This window comes from Ovis aries, chromosome 1, assembly GCF_016772045.2.
Source record: "Ovis aries strain OAR_USU_Benz2616 breed Rambouillet chromosome 1, ARS-UI_Ramb_v3.0, whole genome shotgun sequence".
Classification (NCBI taxonomy): Eukaryota; Metazoa; Chordata; class Mammalia; order Artiodactyla; family Bovidae; genus Ovis; species Ovis aries.
This window is the reverse complement of record NC_056054.1, coordinates 220,054,946-220,079,954: the sequence shown is the minus strand read 5'-3', so window position 1 is coordinate 220,079,954 and position 25,009 is coordinate 220,054,946. Positions and strand designations below refer to the sequence as shown.

The following is a 25,009-nucleotide window of genomic DNA, read 5'->3' as shown; positions in this document are numbered from 1 at the left end:
CCTTTATAATGAAAATATACTAGTGAACAGTAAATACTGTAGCTGGGGTTGGGAGGGAACTGCCTTGAGACTGTGGTACAGTGAAAAGAATAAATCAGGGTTAGCAAATGTTTGCTATAAAGGGCCAGTTAGTAAATATCCAGGCTTTCTTGGCCATCAGGTCTCTAGCAATTACCCATCTCTAGCGCAGCAGTGGCCTTAGACAACACGTACACAAAAAGGCATGGCTTTTGTTCCAGTAAGGCTTCACTTACAAAATAGACCCAGGCCTATAGCCTGCCAACCCCCTAACACAGACCATGGAGTCAGACAGAGCTAGATTAGATCCTTGGCTCTGCAACTCTCCAAGCTGTATAAACAATAAGGTCATTTGTTTTTACTATGAAAAATTTCAAGCACAAAGACAATGATTCAATAAACTCCCTAATAGCCATCACCAAGGCTCAAAGGTTATCTCAATGTTGCCATGCCTGCATCACCTATCACTTTATTTTCTGATGAATTATTCTTAAAAATTCTAGATATCATGTAATCTCAGCCCTACCCATCTTTAAACACATTGCACTTTTCTTATATAACCATAATGCCATTATTACATCTAATAATAATTTCATGGCATCATCTAATGTCTAGTCCTTACTTACATTTTCTCAATTGTCTTAAATATGTCTATTTACATCTGGTTTGTCCTAATCTAAACAAAAGTCATATCCAACACCAATTCCACTTCCTTCTTTTTTCCTTAATGCTATATTATTGTCCAGTAAAATGACCCAGACTCTGGATTTATTTGCTTCTTTGAGGTGTCAGTTATTTCTTTAGCCTCCACATTTCTTACAAAAGGAAGGTAGCTTAAAGGCTTGAATGAATTCAGATTCAATTTGCAAAGTAAAGATTTCTCAGCAATGATGCTGTAGACTTCATATTTCCATCACCTCAGGAGGCATATACTGTCTGCTCTACTTTTAGTGAAGCTAAAGTTGGTCAGAGGGCTCAGAAAGCTATAGCCTGATCCCTCCATGATAAAATCCCCTGACCTCCATTAATCTGGTGATGTCATCCACTGATGACTGCTCCTAAATCAACTGTTTTAATTAGGGGTTACAAAAATGGTGACTTTCTAATTCCATCACTCCTTCTGTATTCACTCATTTCTAAAAAGAAAAACTTGCCTGTATCAACTATTTAGTTACTATGCTTTAATGTAATGCGCATGTGTGTGCATGCTCAGTCATGTCCTACTCTTTGTGACCCCATGGACTGGAGCCTGTCAGGCTCCACTGTCCATGGAATTTTCCAGGCACTAATACTGGAGTGGGTTGCCATTTCCTTCTACAGATCTTCTCAACCCAGGAACCGAATGCATGTCTCTTGAGTCTCCTGCACTAGCGGGCAGATTGTTGACCACTGAGCTACCTGGGAAGCCCAGTTACTATGCTTGGTATACTTAATTATGAGAGCTTTTAAAAGCAGACCCGGGTAGGGTCTAATCATGGTTCTAACAACAACAGCTGTGTGACCTTTGAAAACTTATGTAACCTCTTTGAAGTTCAAATTTCTTACCTGTCAAAGAAAGGGTTTAGATAAAAATCAGTGATTTTTAATTTTCTGTGTGTGTGTGTGTGGTATGGTGGGGGTTAAGGACTGCTTTGATGAGAAAGTCTTCGGTAAGTAGGCACCCAGACATACATCATTTTGGATAGAAGTCTCAAGAGGTTCAGACTTCTCTAACAGCGTGTTCCTGAAACATCAGCATTAGCTGTGAGCTTGTGGAAAAACTCCGATTCCTAGGTCCCACACAGATAGGAACAGAAGCTCCAAGAGTAAGGTCTGATCCAGGCATCTATATGTTTTACACACTTTCCAAGGGGATTCTCATCCACAGCAAAGCCTGAGAACCATTTGAGTGACAATGAATGTCTCTGGCTAGAGAGATAAATGCTGTTTCACGAGTTCTTTCCTCTCTTGGAATCTACTGTAGAAAATTTAGGTTGTGGACCAACTGACAATATAAACTGAGGTGGAAACCATTGATTTAAATTACTCTTTAATTTAGATATTACATAAATGAAAATTTTATAATTTTTCAAATTTATGAATATGCCTTTTCTAATATTCTAGTAATATATTCTTTACATTTGGGGGCAAGAGTAATTCAAACTCATCTTAAAAGCATTACTGAAATGGGACAAAATGATATGGAGCTTGTCATTTTAAAATATGTTTTGACTAACAGCCGCCAAATGTTACTTTTTTACAATGTGGACATGCCAGTTATGTCTTCCACACTTGATCCTCTTAATTATCCTGCTAAATCCGATGGAAACATTTTGTTAAATATCTCCCTGAACCACTCCTTATTACTCATTCAGTTCAGTTCAGTTTAGTTCAGTTCAGTCACTCAGTCGTGTCCGACTCTTTGCGACCCCATGAACTGCAGCACGCCAGGCCTCCTGTCCATCACCAACTCTGGGAGTCCACCCAAACCCATGTCAATCGAATCAGTGATGCCATCCAGCCATCTCATCCTCTGTCATCCCCTTCTCCTCCTGCCCTCAATCTTTCCCAGCATCAGGGTCTTTTCAAATCAGTCAGTTATTCACATCAGGTGGCCAAAGTACTGGAGTTTCAGCTTCAACATCAGTCCTTCCAATGAACACCCAGGACTGATCTCCTTTAGGATGGATTGGTTGGATCTCCTTGCAGTCCAAGGGACTCTGAAGAGTCTCCTCCAACATCACAATTCAAAAGCATCAATTCTTTGGTGCTCAGCTTTCTTTATAGTCCAACTCTCACATCCATACATGATCACTGGAAAACCATAGCCTTGACTAGATAGACCTTTGTTGACAAAGTAACTCAAATTACTGATTACTAAAATCTAATGATTTAGGCATTTTAGAAAAATGACCCTATGTGATGTGGCAAAGTTTAATAGTTAAAACAAAAAAAAAATAAAACAGATCTCCTGAATCTGAATGGACTTGGCTAGCTACCCAGTCCCCATATGTAATCATGCCTTTCTCTGATGCATCAAAGATCTTAGGGGGTGAGCCAGGAACTGGAAGGATGCCCTTAAGTAACCAAGAAGCCTAAAATCCAAAGAGATGGATGGGACATGATCACGGAAAGACCTTCAATCTGTGATGGACACCCCTGCTTGCTGGCTAATGTTTAGAGTTTCTGCCATCTGGACAGTTTCTTGATGTGGTGATTCCCAGGCCGACAAGCCACTAAAGGCAGCCAGGAAACCTTGTACCTGTTCTTATGTGAGCGTTCATATCAATCTGGTTTTACTCAGATTGGGGAAACAGAGCACTTGGGTTTTTCACAGTAGTCATTTAAGCTCTCTATATTTTTAAACATTTAAATCATTTTAAAGTACACACAGCACTTTCTGGCAATGTCACAGTTTGTCTCATTTGCTCATAAGGAGATTTAAAAAATCTGTAAAGTATGCAACACGCGGATGGCTTTTCATAGGAATGTCTTATCATAGGAATGTCTTTCTAAGGATCCCAAAGCAAAAACAATCAATGCTTGTTAACGGTCGTTTTTCGATCTCAAAAGGAAAACACTGTTGCAGTACGATAAGAGAAGGCAGGGATAGGGCAGATTTCCTAACATCACACTTGTTTGGGGTTCTGTACTCTCAAAGTTCAAGTCACAAGTCTCATGGGCTGTGCCTCTGAACAGGTACAACCCTGGCAAGATGCAATTCCTCCTTAGAGGCAAATGTGACAAGGCGGCAGATTGATGGTGGACTGGAAGGGAGGCAAGCCAATGGTGGCAATGGGCCTTACATCTCAGGGGTCAGCTGGAAGCCTCTGAGGCTTAAGGAAGAGAACAATGCACATTACCCTGCATTTTACAGTTTTGAGTGCTCACATACATGACACTCATAGACAACAGGCTATGTATTCTCACATACAGCATCCCTCTTTGTTTTTCTCATTTTGCTGCACTCCGCTGAGAACTTCATCTATTACTAGGCCTTGACTGGTATATGGAAATTCTCCCTCCTCAAGGGAAGAACTGAGAACAGTGGAAAGAGGTGGGAAAATCCAATAAGCACCTCAGGAACTGCCAAAAAGATAAAATACAGCCTGAACAAGGGACGCTTAGAGGGCAGAGGCGAAAGGTACCCAGGGAAGAAGAGAGGCAGGCTGGGCTTCTGCTGGGAGCTCATGTGGTAGCCACCCTGCAGGAAAAGGTGTGATGACCTGAGTCTGTCAGGGTCCGAGAGCGGGGACAAAGGTGCAGAGCTGGGAGTTCTGGGCTGGGCACTGGGGGGCCTCTGCCTGTCACCAGCCTCCTTCCCTCCCACCTCTCTTCCTTTCTTTTCTATCTTTGATCCCTCTTGGATCACACATTAACTGATAGAATACAGAAGTAAAAAAAAAAAAAATTAATCAGTAAATACTGATTAAAATTTTATGTTTACCCTTCTGAATTTTTAAAAAGAAGCCAAGGTGAGCCTCTTCTCTTTTAATCCCTCAAAGATCCCTGGCAGCAGACATAATGAAACAAGTAATATTAGTCCAGACATCCTGTTACAAGAGAGGTCCAGATGAATATCTTTCTCTTGCCAGATGTCTTCATATTCAAAGGCTGCCGGGTTCTCTAACACTCTCTTCTGATGACACGGCTCAGGGGTTTGATCAGGATGAACAGCAGGATGAGAAAAAGGAGAGAATAAGAGGATCAAGGCAGGTAGACTGCATGTAAAACTACAGGTATATGTTGCCAATGCCTGCAAAGAACGACGTTCTTCTCTGTTTTCCTGGTATAAACACAAACTTCAGCATCAGCTCTGAAAAGCTGACAAATGCAACCAGGCGAGGCAGCAGCCTTAGCTGAGGGAGCCCTGCCCATGAGGCAGAAGCATGGGCCTCTTAGCAGGCTCTCAGGCAGGTTCAGGCTGCCACTTGTCCATCCTCTCCTGCCGCTCTCCTTAGGGCCAGAGTCACACATTTGCAAAGGCCTGGTTGAGAAGCGCCTCTGAACTAGGGCTTTAATTTGCTAGACCATTTTCTGGTCCAGAGAGACATGGAGCCTAGGGCCTGGGCCTCATGTATATCATATTCCTGTGTTCTGAGCGCCATACAGTACCCTGCTGACACTAACCAGCTCAACCAACAGCATTAATCAGTCAACTACACAATTGTGGCACTACAGGCAACAACACTACATACTACACACAACTACACATGGTACATGCTCCATGAAGCTAATTTACAGTAATATGCTAGGGGTTTGCAATAAAAAGCAAACTGAAATGGAATGCTAAGAAATTCTACCCGAATGCATTTTACTCAACTGAGCTCCTTATCAATTTTTCCTTTTCTTCTTTGTTTAAGATACTAAACTTTTAATAGAAGGGAAGAGGCTAAAAGTGAAAATGTTTTACATGTCTAGAGGGTGTTAAGTGTGTTCTGCTGGACACCATGGGGTGTCGCTATGCGGCAGGAGCAGTGGCCATGTCTACAGAGAAAGTCTCTGAGGTTTGTCCAGACTCTCAAGGGGCAGAGCTTTGTTCTTTTTTCTTGTAAGGGAAAGAGACAGCAGAAAATATTTTTACAAAGATCACATAAACCTAAGTATGCCATTCCTGGAAGGTCAAGTGTCTTCTTAATTCAAAATTTCTAGGGAAAACAAGAGAAGAGAATTCTATCATCCTGTTTTTGTTATCTTCCAACCAAATGTCTCCACGGCTATGGTCCATTTCTCCTCGAAACCATCCTTCCTTATCTAGCCTATGGCTCTAAACGGTCCTAGGAAAGCCCATTCGGAGAGGTTTTGTTCAGGTGAGTGTGAGACCTCAAGCAGTCTGGCCTCCTGCCCTCCCCCTTCCTACCTCCTCTTCCCCTTCTTCCTGGTACTGCTCATCCACGTTGTCCTCCTGCTGGTCTGGGTTTCCTGCCATCTGTTGAAACAAAAGGAGAGGTTCAGGTTACTGAACACTGGAGATGCATCTTCCAGTCCTCTGGGACAAAGAACAGGCAGGCCACCATGAACAGTGCATTTCAATGCCTCAGTGGGCAGGAAATGATGACTAATCACTCCCAACAAAGTCCAGGATGCCCATGACCCACTCCTGAGTGCAAGCATTGCATGTGAGGTAAACTTCCTGTCCCCACAGGTTATAGCTAAAACCTTTTGCATAAAACCTGGCCTTTATAGGGCTTCCCTGGTGGCTCAGATGGTAAAGAATCGGCCTACAATGCAGGAGACTCAGGTTTGATCCTTGGGTTGAGAAGATCCCCTGGAGAAGGGATTGGCTACCCACTCCAGTATTCTTGCCTGGAGAATCCCATGGACAGAGGAGCCTGGTGGGCTATAGTCCATGGGGTCGCAAAGGTTCAGACATGACTGAGAGACTAACACTTTTCACTTTAGGCATTTATAAAATCCCCAGGTTAATACAACCCAGCAATCCCACTGCTGGGCATACACATCAAGGAAACCACAACTGAAAGAGACACATGTACCCCAATGCTCATCACAGCACTGTTTGCAATAGCTAGGACATGAAGCAACCTAGATGTCCTTTGGCAGACGAATGGATAAGAAAGTTGTGCTACATATACACAATGGAATATTACTCAGTTGTTAAAAAGAACACATTTGAGTCAGTTCTAATGAGGTGGATGAAACTGGAGCCTATTATACAGAGTGAAGTAAGTCAGAAAGAAAAACACCAAAGTGTATTAATGCATATGTATGGAATTTAGAAAGATGGTAACAACGACCCTATATGTAAGACAGCAAAAGAGACACAGATGTAAAGAACAGACTTTTGGATTCTGTGGGAAAAGGCAAGGATGGGATGATTTGAGGAAATATCGTTGAAACATGTACATTACCATAAGTAAAATGGATGATCAGTGCAAGTTTGATGCATGAGGGACAGGGTGGGGAGGGACGCTGGGGGCGGGGTTCGGGATGGGGGGACACATGTACACCCATGGCTGGTTTATGTTGATGTATGGCAAAGTCCACTGCAATATTGTAATTAGCCTCTAATTAAAATAAATTAATTAAAAAAATGAAATCCCCAGGTTAAAACCACCTTCCATCACAGCACCTACTTACCACCAAATGTTCCTCCATTTCTGCATTCTGTTGCTTTTGGTGACTTTGTTTTTGCTCTTCATTTTCATCTGGCAAGTTTTCTTCCCTCACTTGCCCAGCTTCTTCAAATTCATCCTCGCCTTGATTATTAGGGTCATCTGCTGGGTTTATATCCTCTACAGCTGCCCTCTGTAAAATTTTAATGAAAAGCAAGCACCACTTCAAAAATCCAAGATCAAGTTTAATTTCATTTGAAAGGCCACAGGCTGACAGAAAATTAAATTGTCCTTTACCAGACTGCTCAGGTCTATCCTTACCAAGACTCACGGGTACCCATCCTGCTGTCAAAAGATAAAGCCTCTGCTTTGTCAGAGACGGATGCATCAGAAAGAAGTTCAAAGAGCACTTCTTTCCTGTGAATGATTCTAAAACAGTTCTCAAAGCTCCAATGCCATAAGTAATATGAGCATAACTAGATGACAAGAAAAACAGTTAATGAAACCCAAAGGACCAAATAGGACAAATAATTAAAATGAGAGATTTAGATAGGCAAATGGTAACTGCTTTCACCAGTACATCGATTTTTACAGACCAGTTATTCTTTGCAAACCAGCTGATGTAAACGGGTGAAAAGCAGTTGAGGAGAGAGGAAGCCCACACCAGCAGGCACCCAGGAAGAAGGCCTGTGGGGAGACAGTTCAGTTCAGCTCAGTTCAGTCGTTCAGTCATGTCCGAGACAAGAGGAGGCTAACTCAAGAGTAGGCCATCACATTCTAGTGTGGGTCACATTTCTTTATAAGGAACACTAATGTGAAGCTGAGAGATGCTGCACTGATAAGAGACAAAATAAGGGGACTGGGCTTAACTTCTGGTGATATAAATATTTTGAAAAATACCTCCCCCAACCCATCCTACCTCTCAAGTAGTTCTCGGTTATTGTGTTCAACGAATGCCCTTCATATTATCAACTTTAGAATTATCTGGATGTCCCACTTATGATCACAAAGCACCTTTCAAAATAATATACACCGTCATAAAGATTTTTAGAGTGTGAGCTGGGCGGAAATGATGATGCTTGTAGGAGCTTCCCTGATCACACGGGGGTCATCAACAGGACACTTCACTGAAGCAGCAAATGCTTCCCAGAGACAGGGAAACCTGAGTGAGATTTAGTCTCCAGAGCACAACATTCTACGTCAGTTCACTTCAGAGCCTTGAACATGTTCAAGAGCTCACTGCAGTCTCAGCTGATGTGTTATCTGCACCTCCCTGGCTATACACTTCGTTCCAGAACAAAATGACACTTTTCTTGGGGATACAGAGTGACAAATCGTAACCGTCACACTAAACTCCAGTTACTCCACAATCTTGTCATACGGATTTCCTTTTGTGTGTTATCAATAACCTGTGCGGAAATATAGGGAAAATGTAACATGTTTTCCTCAGGGAAAAAAGTACTGAATGTCCTTTGCAAAAGTTTATAAAAATATACAGATTAGCTCTAACTCTAACCAAGTAATAAAAAAGGTTTAATAGGCACAGTTGTTAGATATTTTTTTAAAAAAAGGATGATTCATTAAACCTCAGTGAAGCCAGACAAAAATGTTCCTAATTTAAAAAAAAATAAAATAGGTGAGACAAAGAGAGAGATAAGCAGGCTAATAATTTCTAACTAAGGGAAGGCACGGTAGAAAGGCCAACATTTCCCAACGTGTTATCATGAAAGGAGAGTGAAGGATTATGCAGTCAGGTAACCAATCGAGATAGACAGCATTTCCCCAAGTCAGGAGCTGGAGTACCCACCCTTCCTCTGTGCCCTTCATCGCTCTCGGGCTCCTGCAGACTCGCTTTCTTGCTCCCTCATGGACACTCTCTTGCTCCTACACATCCTCTGGCTCTCTCATACTCTCCTGATATCTATAGCTCTTATTCTTTCCTGACAATATTTCAGGGCTAGGGTTCCCTGGAGCATACTTTGAGAACTGCTGATTGAGGAGCTGGTGGGTAGTTATGTCCTACCACCTCTCCGTGAAAGTTATAGGGGAAAGCCATTTCCACCGAGGTTGCTTCAAGCAGCTCAGGAAGACTCTGTCAGTGCTTATCAAGGAAGAATATCAATCCTCCTCCTCTCAGTCCATAAACAGGGCCCAGAGGACAGCAGGCTACACTCTATAAATGTGGTGGTTGATTTGCTAGCAAACGATGATAGGAGAGCTACAGTAAGTTGTCAAAATCATCTATGCATAAGTGCAAAGACACACTTATAGGCAAGGTCAAGGTCCCAACTGAACTGGGAGTCTTGGTCCTTTCTTGGGTAAATAAAAAGAATAGCTTTGGTTATTATATCTCTACCTGTTAATACTCTAATTTTTCTATGGCATTATGGTATCTGGGAAATGTTTTTCATTTCTCAAACCTCACATTCTTAGCTGTGTGTTTACTAAAATAGTCACTGGACTGCTGAGAGATTACACAGTCGCAGGACACACATTCACAACCAAGCAGACTGCTCACGGTGCTCCATGGTGGCTGACCTCCTTTCTCCGGTTCTCTAATTCCCACATTTGCTTTGTTGTGTTTCCTTTTTCATCTTTCAGAATTACTACACACTACATTGCTTCTTTTTGCTCTTCTATTTTAACCTTACTGAATGCCCCAGAGGGAGACTCCCTGGATGTTTTCCCTGAGCAACCTTTAACCCATTCTCATCACACAAACACCCCATGGTTGACAGTTAACAGTTGCCATATAATTATGTAAACCATGTGGAGCTGGAGTTACAGAGTCAGGTAAACCTTTACACTTCCTTTCTGCCTTGTGAGTTCCCAAGTGTCATGACCAGATGAGAGGACACTTACATCTCCCTCGGGTTCCGGGTCAGCTTCATGGGGCCGTTGTTCTTGCAGCTCATGTCCATTCTCTGGGTCTTCTTCTGCCTCATCTTGGTGCTGATTGTCTCTCTCATAGGCTAGCAAATCAAAGGAACCCTTATCAGCCCCAATGAACCAGACAGGATTCTTCCCTTTCAAAGCCAAGCCAAGCCACTGGTGGGCTTTCCTACAAACCACATCACTCACTCTCTCCTCCTTTTAGGTTAGCTCAACATAAAGTACACGTCTCAGCTTTTCTGAAAGTTATGTCTTTTTCCCAGTCCTTGTATCTACAGAGACAATGTGGATACCTGACATATTCTAACTCTCTAAAACACACGTTTACAACAGAAGCTGCATTTTCCCCCATTATGCCGAAAACAACAATAGAAACTTTCTCCATAAAATAAAGCCCAATCAGTTGAACATCACTAAAATTATTGACAAAATTTTGGTAATGTCAGAGAAAATAGCAAGGTACCAAAAGAAGAAGCAGATGCTACTTCAGGAAATGAAAGAAATGGTAACCCCATTTGTGAAGATCAAAAACAAATTCAGCCCATCCTGTATTCTCTGAGGTGGTAGTGATGATGATACCACAAACATCACATATTTATACTCACACATTTACTTGTTACTTTTTGAAAAAAATATTTCAATACCGAGAATTTAGACAAGAACACACACAGAGCTATCAGAGGAAAGGTTAAATATATGGAGAGTATTTAGCCTGTAGAAAATAAAGATACAGGTAACTTACCATCATGTTTCAAGTGCACCAAGGGATCCATTAAATAAAAGGGAGAACAAATGGTTCTCTGGTCTTAAATAATGGAACAAAAAAGCTTCAAGTATTGCATGGGGGCACATAAGGAAAACAATTTCTTGACTATCAGAGCTATAAAATATCAGAATAGGCTATAGAGGGAGTTCTGTAATCACCTTCCATTAGATTCTTTAAGGAAAGGATACACAGCTAAGTGTTAACGTTACCAGAGAGACGGTTATTCTCTAGTTCTGTTATCACAGTACGCAGTATTTGTTCAGTGACATATAGATGTGTACCACAAATGAAAGCTTCTAATGACTTAATTTGAAAAACTTTCAAGGCAATAATCTATATGTCTCCAAGGTAATAAGAAAATGTAGAGGTTTCCCAAAGTCTAATATTCCTATGACAATGTGCTAGAAATAAAAATAAGTATTAACATATGAGAAGTTTAGGGGTTTTCCAGGTGGCACAGCAGTAAACAATCTGGCTCAGGTAAACAATCTGCTTGCCAATGCAAGAGAAACACAGAAGACGCAAGTTTGATCCCTGTGTTGGGAAGATCCCCTGGAGTAGGAAATGGCAACCCACTCCAGTATTCTTGTCTGGAAAATCCCATGGACAGAGAGGAGCCTGGCAGACTACACTTTACGGAGTTGCAAAGAGTCAGACACGATTGAGCATGCAAGCATGCCTTCCATATAAGAAGAGTAAAGCACTATTTCCTCTCTACTTTAAAATGTTAGAGAGCAAATAAATTATCTTGGGTTGATTTAGGCCATCAATGTGAACTTACTGGGAGGATAAAGGAAAACGTATCAATGACAACAAAAGACATATGGTGCACAAATCTCTGTATGTATAGGTACCCTCCACTTTTTGAAAGTTCGTTTCACGCCACTTCGCTTTTATGAAAGATCTACATTAGCACTTGTTTTGGCTAACTGAAAGAAATCGGAAGAGGATTTTCAATTTTATGAAAATAGGTGAAAGCAAAAATAGCCATTTAGTGTTTCATTTGTAGCGAGAGAAAGCAGGTATGGAGGCAGCACACACATGAGCAGAGAAGCAAGAATGGCACCACCCCCCTCCTTCCCCAGGACCTACATTCTGCATCTCAACATCACACCCCCAGAGCTCTGAATGTGCCAATGAGCATCTGTGCTTTATCTCAATTTATTTTGTGTCTCCGTTAGCAAGATGTGTCCTAAGTAATTGTTTCTTTGATCTATATCATTTCAGCTTACAAATAGTTTCAAAGGGACACTCTCAGAGAGCAGGAAAAACCTGTACACAGGTATGCATATGTCTCTGAGTTGACATTATATATTACCAGGCAGTTTTATTAAAACATTCATCATCTAAGAAGCTCACCACCTCCTTCCTCTTCCTGGATGCCCTGGTCCTCTGCTCCCTGAACTACATCATTATCCACAGCATCATAACGAGCTTGCTGCCTGCAAGGAAACAGTCATCAACTCCGGGACACAACTTAAGTAGCACAGTTTGACATAAGTCATTTATCTTTAAAGAGAGTCATCAATGAATTTTTCAACATTCTTTTAAAAGCCATAAATATATTTCTTAAACATATCCAATTAGGCTTAATAAAGATTCCAGGTACACTTTCAAAAGATATCTTATAAAAGATAAAATGCTTTTCAAAAACTAAAATGAAGTTAGCACAAAACCTGACAGGTTACTTTGAGATGTAAACTGTTACTTTTAGGCAGAAAAAAAAATGTTGATTATTTTGGAAGTTAAATATTTGGAATTTGATTTTTGGTTCTGCCTCAGCTCCCATGAGCAAGAGGAGTCCCTCAAGTTCACAGGGAAGGACTATGAGGAGCTGTCTTTAATCTGCCTGTGGACACTGGAGGCTAAGCTATCCAGGTCGGTCAGAAGGCTACCGTGGCTGCTCGGGGCGCTGCAGCCGGCCCTCCTGGAGCCCATCCTGCCGCTGTTGGGCTGTCTCCCTGGCGAGGAGCTGCTGCTGCTGGTGCTGCCGTAAGTGTCCCTGCAGCCGCTGCTGGTGTAGGGCCTCCTGCTCCTCCCTCAGCCGCTGGGCCTCCTCCGCCCGCTGCGCCACCAGCTTCTGCTGTTCCAGCTGCTCCTCATACGGTGACTGGAGTCTGGTAACCGGCTTGGCTGAAGGATGCACCTGGGGAAAAGTGAGCAAGAGCAGTCAGGTCCCCTGAGTCTGACCTTCACCTGTTTCTCATGACACGGGCAGAAGGCAGGGCTGGTTTATTAATACCTCTCTGTCAGGTCAACTGTTTTGTATGTTAGGTCCAACACCACCCGCTGCCGGACTCCACTGCTATTTCCTTACTCTGTCTGAATCACCCTTGCCTTCTTTTAGCAAGCAGCAGCTTGGCTTCCTTTGACCTTCCCCCACTGTTGGCATTAATGCAGATTTTTTTAATGTGCTCCCTCTCAAATGGAAAAGGACACAACAGAAGAAATGTTTCAGCTTTAATTAAATGTATGCTCAAAAGACTCTGGTATAAGTGGGCACTTAATAACCTCAGACTAATTGGGGCAATGTGTGAGCTGAAGTTGAGGCTAAGGCTTTTCCATGAAGAGCTGAAGACTTTGGAAAGCTAATTAATTCTAGCAAAGCATACACCAATCTCAGGCTAAGCGGAGCCAAAAATCGTCAAATTTCAGGTTAGGGTGGAGAGGCAGAATCAGTTTTCTTCAAAGAAATCAAAAATGGATGAGAAGAGAGTATTTTCAGATTAAAGGAAAATCTGATCCAGGAATTCTTAAACTCTGTTTCCATTAAGCAATCTACCACTCTCTCCTCCATCCCCCAACTAATACAAGCATGTACAATTCTCACCAAAGGAAAGAGGGTACATGGTTGACAGAAATGAAACCTAGTGGGGAATTATCTTGGAGGAAAGCTTATGGATGCAAGACTGGGAGAGGCTTCTTCACACTAAGTGTGCAACAGTCTAAGAGTAAACCTACAGGAGCCTTCACACCTGCTCAGCCAATCCTCTAGCAGCTTGAAGTCTTGAAAAGTTTGAGAGCAAACAGAGCTTCAGAGCTGTAAATAAAAGATGATCAGCATCCATGAAAGAGCCAGGTAGCCTGTTGTCAGGTATTACCTTAGAGGCTCTGTAAGAAAAATACCTGACTGCTTCAGTGTTGCTCTCAGTTCTTTTAAAATATCATTTATAATAATAATGGCTGTTTTCATGAGTCTTACTTATGTGAGAGGGGTGTGCTCAGTGGAATGAGAGGGGTGTGGGGTGAGAGGCGAGTGCTCATATGGAGAAGCGAGTGCTCAGTGGAATGAGAGGGGAATGGAGTGAAAGGGGAGTGGAGTGAGAGGGCAGTGCTCCTATGCAGAGGGGAATGCTCAGCTTGAGCAGACACTGGTTAAACACACTCACCCAGTGGCATATCTTCAAGTAATAAGGTCAGTTTTTGACGACTTACTAACCACCCTGAATTTGAATGTGTGAAAGCCAACATAGGATTGAACAGTAAGTGAACAGGGAGACAAGTACCCTTGATCACAGAAAATGAGTCACTTCTTGGCATCAAGATGCCCACGGGCCTTGAGCACAGGCTGAGAAAGTGCAGGATGAGGTGACCATCTAGTTTCCTAGTCTGTTAAAGGGATGTGCCCAAGTCTCCCTTACTGTGCACTCTTTTCTCTTCCTTTTTAAAAAATTTTTAATTGGAGGATAATTGCTTTACAATGTTTTGATTTCTGCTGTACAACAACTTGAGTCAGTTTTAATATACACATATCCCCTCCCTGTTGAGCCTCCCTCCTATCCCCGCCCTACAGTGCATTCTTGACAAATAAACACCTACAGCACCTTCTCTTTTCCCCAATCACCTTTCTGGGGTAAGGTAGCTATGCTACTAATATCACAACAGAATAAGTACATAGAAGATTTAGTGAAATCATCCTCATTTTATTTTAGAGATTGTTACACATGGGCTTTTTCCTTGATACAGTTGACCCTTGAACAATGTAGGCATTAGGGGCATGGACCCTCAGCACAGTGAGAATCTTCATATAACTTTTAGTCAGCCCTCTGTATGTAGGGATCCTCCACAGCCTCCCTGTGGGGGCCCTTCTGTCTCAGTTTCCCATGTTCAGATTCGACCAAACACAGATTTTCTAGTGTTTACTAGAAAAATCCTTACAGAAGTGGTCCTGCAAGGTTCAAACTCTCCTTGTTCATGGGTCGACACTATGTAGCGACAAAGGCACAACCCCGACCCGCCGACTGGCTGGGTAACCGCATACCTCAGCGCGAGCCTCCCCTGCCGCGCGTCTGGCTTCCTCTCGTTCGCGCTGCTCCGCCCACTCCCGATCCTGCTCCTCGGGTGACGGGTCGTGCTCCTCCTCGAGGCGCTCGGGCCGCCCGACCTGCTCCATGGCCTCCTCCTCCAGCGCCCGCCTGTGCTCCTCCTCCACCTGTCGCTCCTGCGGCTCCCCGGGTCCCGCTTCTTGCCGGGTCAGTTCCGCGGGAGCCTGAAATTCTGCCTCCTTCTGGGTGGAAGGGTAAGGTTTTGCTTCCTCTGTTCTTCCAGGGGCTGCTTCATGGTTCTGCCACACTTCACTATTTCGAGACACCTAGGTCAAGCACATCACTGGAAATGACACTCCTCTAGTTCGAAAGTAGTGACAGAATTTCTTTATTACCATGTCTATAGGGTTACAACATAAGCAAAATCCTGGAGTCTAGAAATAGAGTCCTGACTGAAAAGTATGGCTGCAATGGAGTCACTTAACTCTTCTCACTGTGTAATCTCACCTATAAAATAGAGATAACATAAGCAAAATTTCATCACGGGAAGCATACTGTAAGTAACCTAAAAGTAAAGCCTGTAAATGACCACATCTCAGTAGACTCTGCCCTCAAAAGTAATCTAACTCCTGTTCTCTCAGAATAAAAAGGGAAAATCCTCATACTTCAAGTGACTGAATACTTATGCAATTTTCTTTTATGTAAATTTTCTCTTCAATAATTATTTGAAAAGAAAAGGATAAGATCAAATTGAGGATGAGTTAGGTTTGTTTTTTGTTACCTAATATAAAAAAGAATGCCATTACTAATGGACATTCATGTTAGCTAAAATAGTGTCCATTAACTCAGGTACAATAAAACATTTTTAATGTATTAAAAGTAATATTTCTTTGTGCACCAGAGGAAGTCTGTGAATATTTTATATTATTAATACAGAAAACTCTGAAGAAAAAAAAAAAAGATATGTCTTTTCTACAGAGAACTCCTCTTCTAAAATTGGTGAACTTAAATCAGTTTTCTCTGAAAGTGTCAGAGATTTCTATATGGTCTTCATTACTCAGAAAAAAGGGGCAAAAGAAAGTAAATACAACATCAATAGGAAAATGTGTCACTGCTCTTCCTCCTGCCAAATCCTCCTGATTTTTATCAGAAAAAATATTTTGTTTGGTCAGACTGTCCCATAATTGAAATAAATGTGAAGCTCTCTTCTTAAATTAGCAGAAACATAACTGAGAAACTGGAGTGTATAAATAAACAAACCAAGGGAAAAAGTCTTTTCTCAGACACTTGAGGACAGCTTTTGGAGGTACACATTTTATCAAGTCCTTGCATACCTGGCAAGTGTGAATTGATACTGCCCTGGCTTTATAGTCAGGCTAGCAAAGTAATACTCAAAATTCTCCAAGCCAGGCTTCACCAGTATGGGAACTGTGAACTTTCAGATGTTGAAGCCGGTTTTAGAAAAGGCAGACGAACCAGAGATCAAATTGCCAACATCTGCTGGATCACTGAAAAAGCGACAGTGTTTCAGAAAAACGTCTATTTCTGCTTTACTGACTATGCCAAAGCCTTTGACTATGTGGATCACAACAAAGTATGGAAAATTCTTAAAGAGATGGGAATACCAGACCACCTGACCTGCCTCTTGAGAAACCTGTAGGAAGGTCAAGAAGCAACAGTTAGAACTGGACATGGAACAACAGACTGGTTCCAAATAGGAAAAGGAGTATGTCAAGGCTGTATATTGTCACCCTGCTTATTTAACTTATATGCAGAGTTCATCATGAGAAATGCTGGACTGGATGAAGCACAAGCTGGAATCAAGATTGCTGGGAGAAATATCAATAACCTCAGATGTGCAGATGACATCACACTTATGGCAGAAAGCAAAGAACTAAAGAGCCTCTTGATGAAAGTGAAAGAGGAGAGTGGACAAAGTTGGCTTAAAGCTCAACATTCAGAAAACTAAGATCATGGCATCTGGTCCCATCACTTCATGGCAAATAGATGGGGAAACAATGGAAAAAGTGACAGACTTTATTTTGGGGGGCTTCAAAATCATTGCAGATGGTGACTGCAGCCATAAAATTAAAAGACCCTTGCTCCTTGGACGAAAAGTTATCATCAAGCTAGACAGCATATTCAAAAGCAGAGACATTACTTTGCCAACAAAGGTCTGTCTAGTCAAAGCTATGATTTTTCCAGCAGTCATGTACGGATGTGAGAGTTGGACTATAAAGAAAGCTGAGCGCCGAACAACTGACGCTTTTGAACTGTGGTGTCGGAGAAAACTTTTGAGAGTCCCTTGGACTACAAGGAGATCCAACCAGTCCATCCTAAAGGAAAATCAGTCCTGAATATTCATTGGAAAGACTAATGCTGAAGCTGAAACTCCAATACTTTGGCCCACTGATGTGAAGAACTAACTCACTGGAAAAGACCCTGATGCTGGGAAAGACTGAAGGTGGGAGAAGAAGGGGACAACACAGGATGAGATGGTTAGAGGGCATCACCAACTCAATGAACATGAGTTTGAGTAAGCTCCAGGAGTTGGTGATGGACAGGGAAGCCTGGCATGCTGCAGTCCATGGGGTCGCAAAGAGTCGGACACGACTGAGCAACTGAACTGAACCGGCTTTATAGTGGTAAAGAACCTGCCTGCCAATGCAGGAGAATCAAGAGATACAGGTTTGATCCCTGGGTTGGGAAGATCCCCTGGAGAAGGAAATGGCAACCCACTCCAGTATTCTTGCCCGGAGAATTCCATGCACAGAGGAGCTTGGCAGGGTACAGTCCATGGGGTTGCAAAGGGTCAGACATGACTGAGGCAACTTAGCAAGCACACTGGCTGGCTTTATAGGAAATATTTCTCTGAAGGATTATAAGTGCTTTCAAATACCTGTCATTTATTTCCACAACATCCCTGTGAGAAAGGTTAGGGCAAATAACTATTACCTCCATTTCCTTGATAGAAAAACTAAAAAAAGTCAGAGTCATTAAAAGATCAATCCAGTTGAACTTGGATGGAGAATAGAACCAGTTCCCACATCAGGGCGCTGACTGTGTTTCCTGAAGTACAGAGCAACATAAGACCCAGACAAAGAACAAGTATCCAGGACACAGAACTTGTCCATGAAGGAATGCTTTGCTCAGACTGAAGATTCAAGTGAAGTCCACTTATACCAACTTAATTATTGCCGTAAGATGATAAGACAAGTTGGGGAGTCTTCTCAAACATTCATTGTTTAAAGTGTCTTTGTCAGGGGAAAGATCTGATTATGAAAACAACTCGGTAAGAATTAATCATATAGGTGACACCATTTGGGATGCTCCACTTGGGAGATATTCTCAAACAACAAGACTTAATTTTATAAAGAACAGGAATACAAGAGAGTGGATTCTGTGACTAGAACTTACTCTCTTGCAGTTTCATGAAGGTCTTAAAATACAAACTTTGACATATGCTGTATGGCCTAGTACAGTATCAAGTTCAAATATACTATCGGCTCTAGTACTTGAGTGGGATGATTATCATATAATATCCTCACAATCATTTAACCTTCTTACTCTACCCCAATCCTTCCCCCTCGAAAAAAAACCTTAAAATACTCAGACATGATAGCTCCTTTCAACCAAATAGACCCATATGAAGAAAGATAAAACTAATTTAGTGTTTGTCAGAAAACAGGACAGCAGTTCTCATAGTGTACATCACCAGGCCAGCTGAAACAGAAATGCAGATCCTCTGGTTTCATCCAAAATTAGCTGAACTGTAACCTGTAGGCTTGTTGTTCAGTTGCTCAGTCATGTCTGACTCTTTGTGACCCCATGGACTGTAGCCCACCAGGCTCCTCTGTCCATGGGATTCTCCAGGCAAGAATACTGGAGTGGGTTGCCATTTCCTCTTGCAGGAGATCTTCTCGACCCAGGGATTGAACCTGAGTCTCCTGCTTTGGCAGGTGGATTCTTTACCACTGAGCCACCTGGGAAGCCCAACCTATGGGCTGAAAACAGCTATTCCAGTTTTAACAGCCCTAAGGGGGAACTCTTGATATTTGCTAAAATTTGAGAATCAATGTTCTGCAGGAAGAGCTGACCATATTTAGAGCAGTTCCCCTGAGAACAGCTTGACAGAGCAAAGGACGACCACAGACCAGTCCCCAACTCTTACCTCCCGAGGCTCTCCAGGTGACTCGTCTCTTGCTGTGCTGTCACCTTGTGGAGAATGTGCCACCTGGGTAATATTTTGCTGTTCTGTTTGTTCTGGTTTTCGGAAGCTTGGAATCCTATTCAGTGTATCTTTCAGTTGTTTATATTCTGCAACTTGAGTCTGCTCACAAATTGCACAATTGGATGCAAATTGCACAATTTGAGGAGGGAAAAGGATATCATTCATAGATGGTTTCAGTGGAGGACTAGATAAAAATATTACACCTAAATGCAAGAGATGAAAAATATGCAGACTGTTTCCATGCATTAGCTATACTTACTTGGACATGCTCAACCATTTTTAATCACATGCAAATTAGAATTAGAGTTAAAGGGAACAGAGAAAAAAATATCTAAGACAGATGTTAGTTTTCCATGCTACATTAAACTAAGTCAGAATTTTTATAAATATCTCTCTAGTATAAATATCATTATTAAAAGACAGCTATGCAATCAGTTTTATGACATTAAAATCTATTTTAAAATTCCACATTTATATAAATCTAAGTGCATATATCTTTTACCAGTATGGTCTGAGTAACACTTTTCAGCAGAAAGAACCATATGCTTCAAATAAGTAACTGATTATATATGTAAAATCACTCAGGCCACCCTCTTTCCCAGTCAATCTGTGGTCACATAAGGTCCCTTCCTCTCCAAAAAGCTCCCTCTATTGTGCTCTGCAGTTTTGGAAAACAGAAGCATAGGCATGAAAGGAGGCTGGATTTTTATTCTTATTCTTTGATTCTGAATATCCTTTTCTTCTAAAATAACAAAGGCACTAACGCAGGTATAGGACGAGAATATACTTGTGTGTGTGTTATCTGTATGTATATGTGGTAAGGTGTGTGTGTGTGTGTGTGATACTTTAAATACAAGAAGCTATAAAGAGGGGAAAAAATATGTTAAGAAAACCAATAGACTGCTTATACTTATTTTATCATATGCACCAGCACTGTTATCCTAAAACAGAAGTGCTATCTGTGTAAACACACATTTCCATAAGCACATACAAAGAACCCAGAGCTCTCTTCTGAACAAGCTTCCCAGGCAGGGTGCCCCCTCACTGGGCCCAGCAGAGCAGAGAGGAGGCTGGCGAGTCTTGCTCCCTTGGCCACAGTTGTGCACCTGAATGGCACCTGCCCACCTGCCTCCTGCCTTTTTCTAACTCAGAAACGTTTGCCTGCTAAATCTGTCTCAGGGGCGTGCTTCTTTATCGTTTGTACAAATGTGTGCCATATGGCTAACAGTGGCCCTTAGCCGAAACCTATCAAAACATTTGTAAACCAACTTTGGAGGTGTAAGGGGAAAAAAATGACATCCACACAGCGATGCTTTTAATAAGATAAATATTCTACCCTTTCTTCTTTCTCCTCCTCCTATGTATATAACCTTTGAAGGGAGAAATACTATGGTCCTCAAATATGAGCATGCATGAAGAATCATGTTAAATTATGGAATGATCATGTTAAAAATGCAGGCTCCTGGATGCCCACCCTAGAAATCAGTATTCAGTAGGTGTGGGGCAAGGCCTACATAACTGTAATACAGGGAATCTCCACAAATCCCAGCTTCAAGGTGGTTCTGGGCACTAATATTGGGCCAGCTTCTCTACTCCTTTTGACCTTATTTAATTATAAAAAATATATACAGTTATTATATAATTCAGTAGGTTGTGAATATTAAATAAAATTCTGTATATAAAGTTATTGTGATAATCCCTGACAGATTCTAAACTCTCAAATTCCACTCAGTTTCTGCTTTCTCCCCCCTTAGTTACATTTAAAAATCAGATTGTCAAGACAGAATCTCATAAGATGATTTACATGAGACACGTATATGCCTGAAATAGCAGTTGTTTGCTAAACAGATCTGGGGAAAGTTTCAACTGGGGAGTAAAAGAACAGGAGAAACTTGACGACCTCATCCAAAAGAACCAAAACGATATTCAAAGAAACAGAAAAATATATGTACGTTAAATTTAAAAACTTGTTTTCTATTACAAAATCTTGCGAGTAATATTCCCCAGTGAGCTTACAAGAGAATTTGGTTTTGGTCATTAAATGAACTACTTTACTCATTTTTCTGAATTTTCAAGTTGTTGCTTAATTTAATATCAATTGTTATTATAGTACCTAGAGTATTCAAATTGGTCTGCCATATTTTTCAGTATGAAAAGTAGCCTCAAGTAACAATGCTTGGCAGAAATTTTATAAAGAAGATTTTCAATGTAATAATATCCTCTAAAGCCAATTTAATTGATAAACATGTAAAAAATTACCACACAGCTAGTTTTATAGGGGGATAATCAATGACTGCCTTGAAAAGGGATTCCCACAGACCCAGATGTTACAGTCTCTGAAACAGATTAGGGCCTCGTATATGATTCTTTTAAAAATTTTATAAAGACAAAAAATAATGCACAGTCTCCTGGTAAGAACAAATAGTTGGTTTTCCTTTGCTCTTTTCTTTTAATTCTTCCAAGAGAAGAAAAGTGAAGACCAGTGATTAAGAATATACAGTGACTGAACTAGCCATTCCTATTTGCTTCAATGATAAAGTTGTAAAACAGTCAGTGTGACGTTACTTCACTAGGCTCTCTAACACCTGTATTTGTTCATTTAAGACATTATCTACTGAGGGCCTGCCTTTATGCGAGGACTGTTGTAGGCTTTGAACAAATGAAACTTACAACTCTGGTTTTTCTTCTCTATTTACCTGAGATTTCTTATTTCCTATAATTTGACCTAACAACACATAAGCCTAGGCCCAAAAGGAGTGTATGCAGGTGTAAAGCTGGGAGCAAGGGAAGGAGGAGTAAAATATAGAGTTTTACAATAATTTATTTAGGTAGTTAGCATATAAAATCCTATAGATAGTATAGGAAGAATCTACATAGGTCTATATAGTGGCAAAAAACCACACATGTGGGATGAATTCTCTGACTCAGACAAGTATTAGACTACTGCATGTAGGAGTTGGTGGAGGGTAGAAAAAGCCATATGAACCACACTGCCAGTGCAGGGAAAAAAAAAAAACAAAACACTAAAGAAAAGAAAAAAATCAAAGCTTTACTTAATATTCTCTTGATTGAGTTTTGAAAGCATGCATGATCTTCAGGATCAGGAAAGCTCTGTCCTAAGGAATTCAGTGAAGACTGGCCTTTAATAGACTGCATGCATAGAGGAATTCAGAAATGTTAAGCAGACTTAAAAAGAACCCAGAGAAGCTGCTACCCTTCTAACCTGTGCAGCAGCTAGTGCACTCTTGTGGTCTTCCAAAGTCACTACAAGTTGCTCATGCTCGGAGAGTAAATTCTTATGCTGTTGCTACACAAAAAAGAATTTTACATGTTGAGTTTTGACATTCTGGGACAAACTCCTCTTGGGCAGGTAGTGATATGGCCACTCAAACATTGCTCACTTGCTGGCTTGTTTGCTGTTGTAGCATTTGATAAGTTCAAAAATCTTTGCAGAGGGAAGACCATGGTTAAGGTGGTAATCCACAATCTAAAATGTGTTACCCAAAAATCATAATCACAAGGAAATCAAAACAGGAAGAAAAATACCTTTAGTTCTTAATAAACCTTTGCAAATAAAAAGCTTATTAAGATTCACCCATGTAGCAAAAGAATCATTCCAGTGCTAATGCAAATGCTGAGATTTCCAGATCATTCTTTAGCTTACAATGCACAAGAAGTAATGGGCAGGTTCACTTTCTACAAAAGCCCAAAATAACAGTGTGGATTGTAAAGCAGGTCAAGTAGTGAATGACTTTTAAAGTCACTGCAAAGTAAAGCAGGCAAACACAAAACAATCAAATGCTGGGGTTTTTAGGTGGTTGTTGTTGCTTTTTTTTTACCTTGACATCTTGCAGCTGTGTGTGCATGTCCTGATGCGCTCTCCTCAGTTGCCTGTTCTCTTCTCTCAGATTGTACACGGTTTCTATTTTAGAAAAAGGAAAATCATGCATAAAGCCCTGGGCCTCTCAGGCTCTTGATTCTGTTATTTTCCGAACTAAAGCCTCACGTAACTTTTTCAAAGATCATTTTGACCTTTGACAGTACAATACTCCAAGTCAACAAAGCTCGGCACCATTTTGGGATGTGGCACAGGTTCAGTTGGACAGCCCAGTGCAGTCCGGCTCAGGGGCTTAGCTATGCTTGAACAAGCCATCTGGCGGAGAGGTTAAGGATTTTTAATTACTCCTGAGCTAAAAATCAAATATTTCTGTTAATAAGCAAACCCTTAGGAATGAAATATAATGGGTAGGGGTCATCTAAGATTTTAGTCTCACCATAAATTAAAAACAAAGCTATCAAAAAGCACAGACTGCATCTCTCAACAGTTCAGTTCAGTTCAGTCGCTCAGTCGTGTCCAACTCTTTGCGACCCCATGAGTCGCAGCACGCCAGGCCTCCCTGTCCATCACCAACTCCCGGAGTTCACTCAGATTCACGTCCATCACGTCCGTGATGCCATGCAGCCATCTCATCCTCTGTCGTCCCCTTTTCCTCCTGCCCCCAATCCCTCCCTGCACCAGAATCTTTTCCAATGAGTCAACTCTTCGCATGAGGTGGCCAAAGTACTGGAGTTTCAACTTTAGCATCATTCCCTCCAAAGAAATCCCAGGGTTGATCTCCTTCAGAATGGACTGGTTGGATCTCCTTGCAGTCCGAGGGATTCTCAAGAGTCTTCTCCAACACCACAGTTTAAAAGCATCAATTTTTCGGCGCTCAGCTTTCTTCACAGTCCAACTCTCACATCCATATATGACCACAGGAAAAACCACAGCCTTGACTAGACGGACCTTTGTTGGCAAAGTAATGTCTCTGCTTTTGAATATACTATCTAGGTTGGTCATAACTTTTCTCCCAAGGAGTAAACATCTTTTAATTTCATGGCTGCAATCACCATCTGCAGTGATTTTGGAGCCCCCAAAAATAAAGTCTGACACTGTTGCCACCATTTCCCCGTCTATTTCCCATGAAGTGATGGGACCAGATGCCATGATCTTCGTTTTCTGAATGTTGAGCCTTAGGCCGACTTTTTCACTCTCCTCTTTCACTTTCATCAAGAGGCTTTTAGTTCCTCTTCACTTTCTGCAGCCATGAGTAATTTCCACAGTCCTCCAAAGGGATTTCAGTTACAAAAGCAACTCAAGAAACAAATAAGAGACAGACACCCTATCTGCTCAAAAATTCTAAATGTATTTTCTTTCTCCCACAGTTGAGTTCTTGACTGGTCTAAATTCTTCCTCCAATAGCTACTGGACAATTCTTTCCACAGTTACAATGTGAGACTGCAGTGATCATAGTGAAATCTTAAAACCTCCCCACCACAAGCCCTACAATTCAGGGAACAGCCTCTTGGTAATTTCCCCACATTTCCTGTATCTGGAGATTATTTGTTATGAACTGGTAGCCCCTGGGCCAACACACAGACTTTTTTTTTGGCCCCTGCAAGTGTTGCCAACATACAGTGTCTTCCACATTTGAAGGGTAGTCACCAAGTAAAAATCAAGAAGCTGGGTCTCATAAGATTCTGGCAACATCAGGCTAATTCTCAGCAGAAGTTAAATGGCAGCTGGGTCATCATATGATTCATTTTCCAATGGGAGATATTGTCGACAGTGAGGGGGTGCTGTTTTAGAATGCTGCTGGGACAGCAGCAGGTGTGGGCCTGCGTGGTGCTTGGCAAACTGTCCCCAGAGCGGCAGCCACTCCCTGCAGGCAAAACTTTACTGTCTCCAGGGTGGCCCTCAGCACTGCAGAAAACTGCCGGTCACCATGTCGCCTCTCATTCTCTG

At 41.6% G+C, this 25,009-nt stretch overlaps 1 protein-coding gene across 6 annotated transcripts in view; it reads right to left on the bottom strand.

Moving 5' to 3' along the window:
* Positions 1–25,009, bottom strand: part of GOLIM4 (golgi integral membrane protein 4) — an 84,046-nt gene that overhangs the window by 3,602 nt on the left and 55,435 nt on the right. For 3 of the 6 annotated variants that reach the window (XM_042234842.1, XM_042234852.1, XM_060405180.1), the window contains 9 exons: positions 23,064–23,146; positions 22,448–22,531; positions 19,165–19,323; positions 14,990–15,319; positions 12,624–12,874; positions 12,088–12,170; positions 9,933–10,042; positions 7,096–7,263; positions 5,858–5,926 (listed from right to left, as the gene is read on the bottom strand). In XM_042234842.1, coding sequence (XP_042090776.1) covers positions 5,858–5,926; positions 7,096–7,263; positions 9,933–10,042; positions 12,088–12,170; positions 12,624–12,874; positions 14,990–15,319; positions 19,165–19,323; positions 22,448–22,531; positions 23,064–23,146 — 1,337 coding nt within the window. The remainder of the gene's footprint in view (positions 1–5,857; positions 5,927–7,095; positions 7,264–9,932; positions 10,043–12,087; positions 12,171–12,623; positions 12,875–14,989; positions 15,320–19,164; positions 19,324–22,447; positions 22,532–23,063; positions 23,147–25,009) is intronic. The other 3 variants (XM_004003185.5, XM_042234856.1, XM_042234859.1) reach the window with 3 other exon arrangements.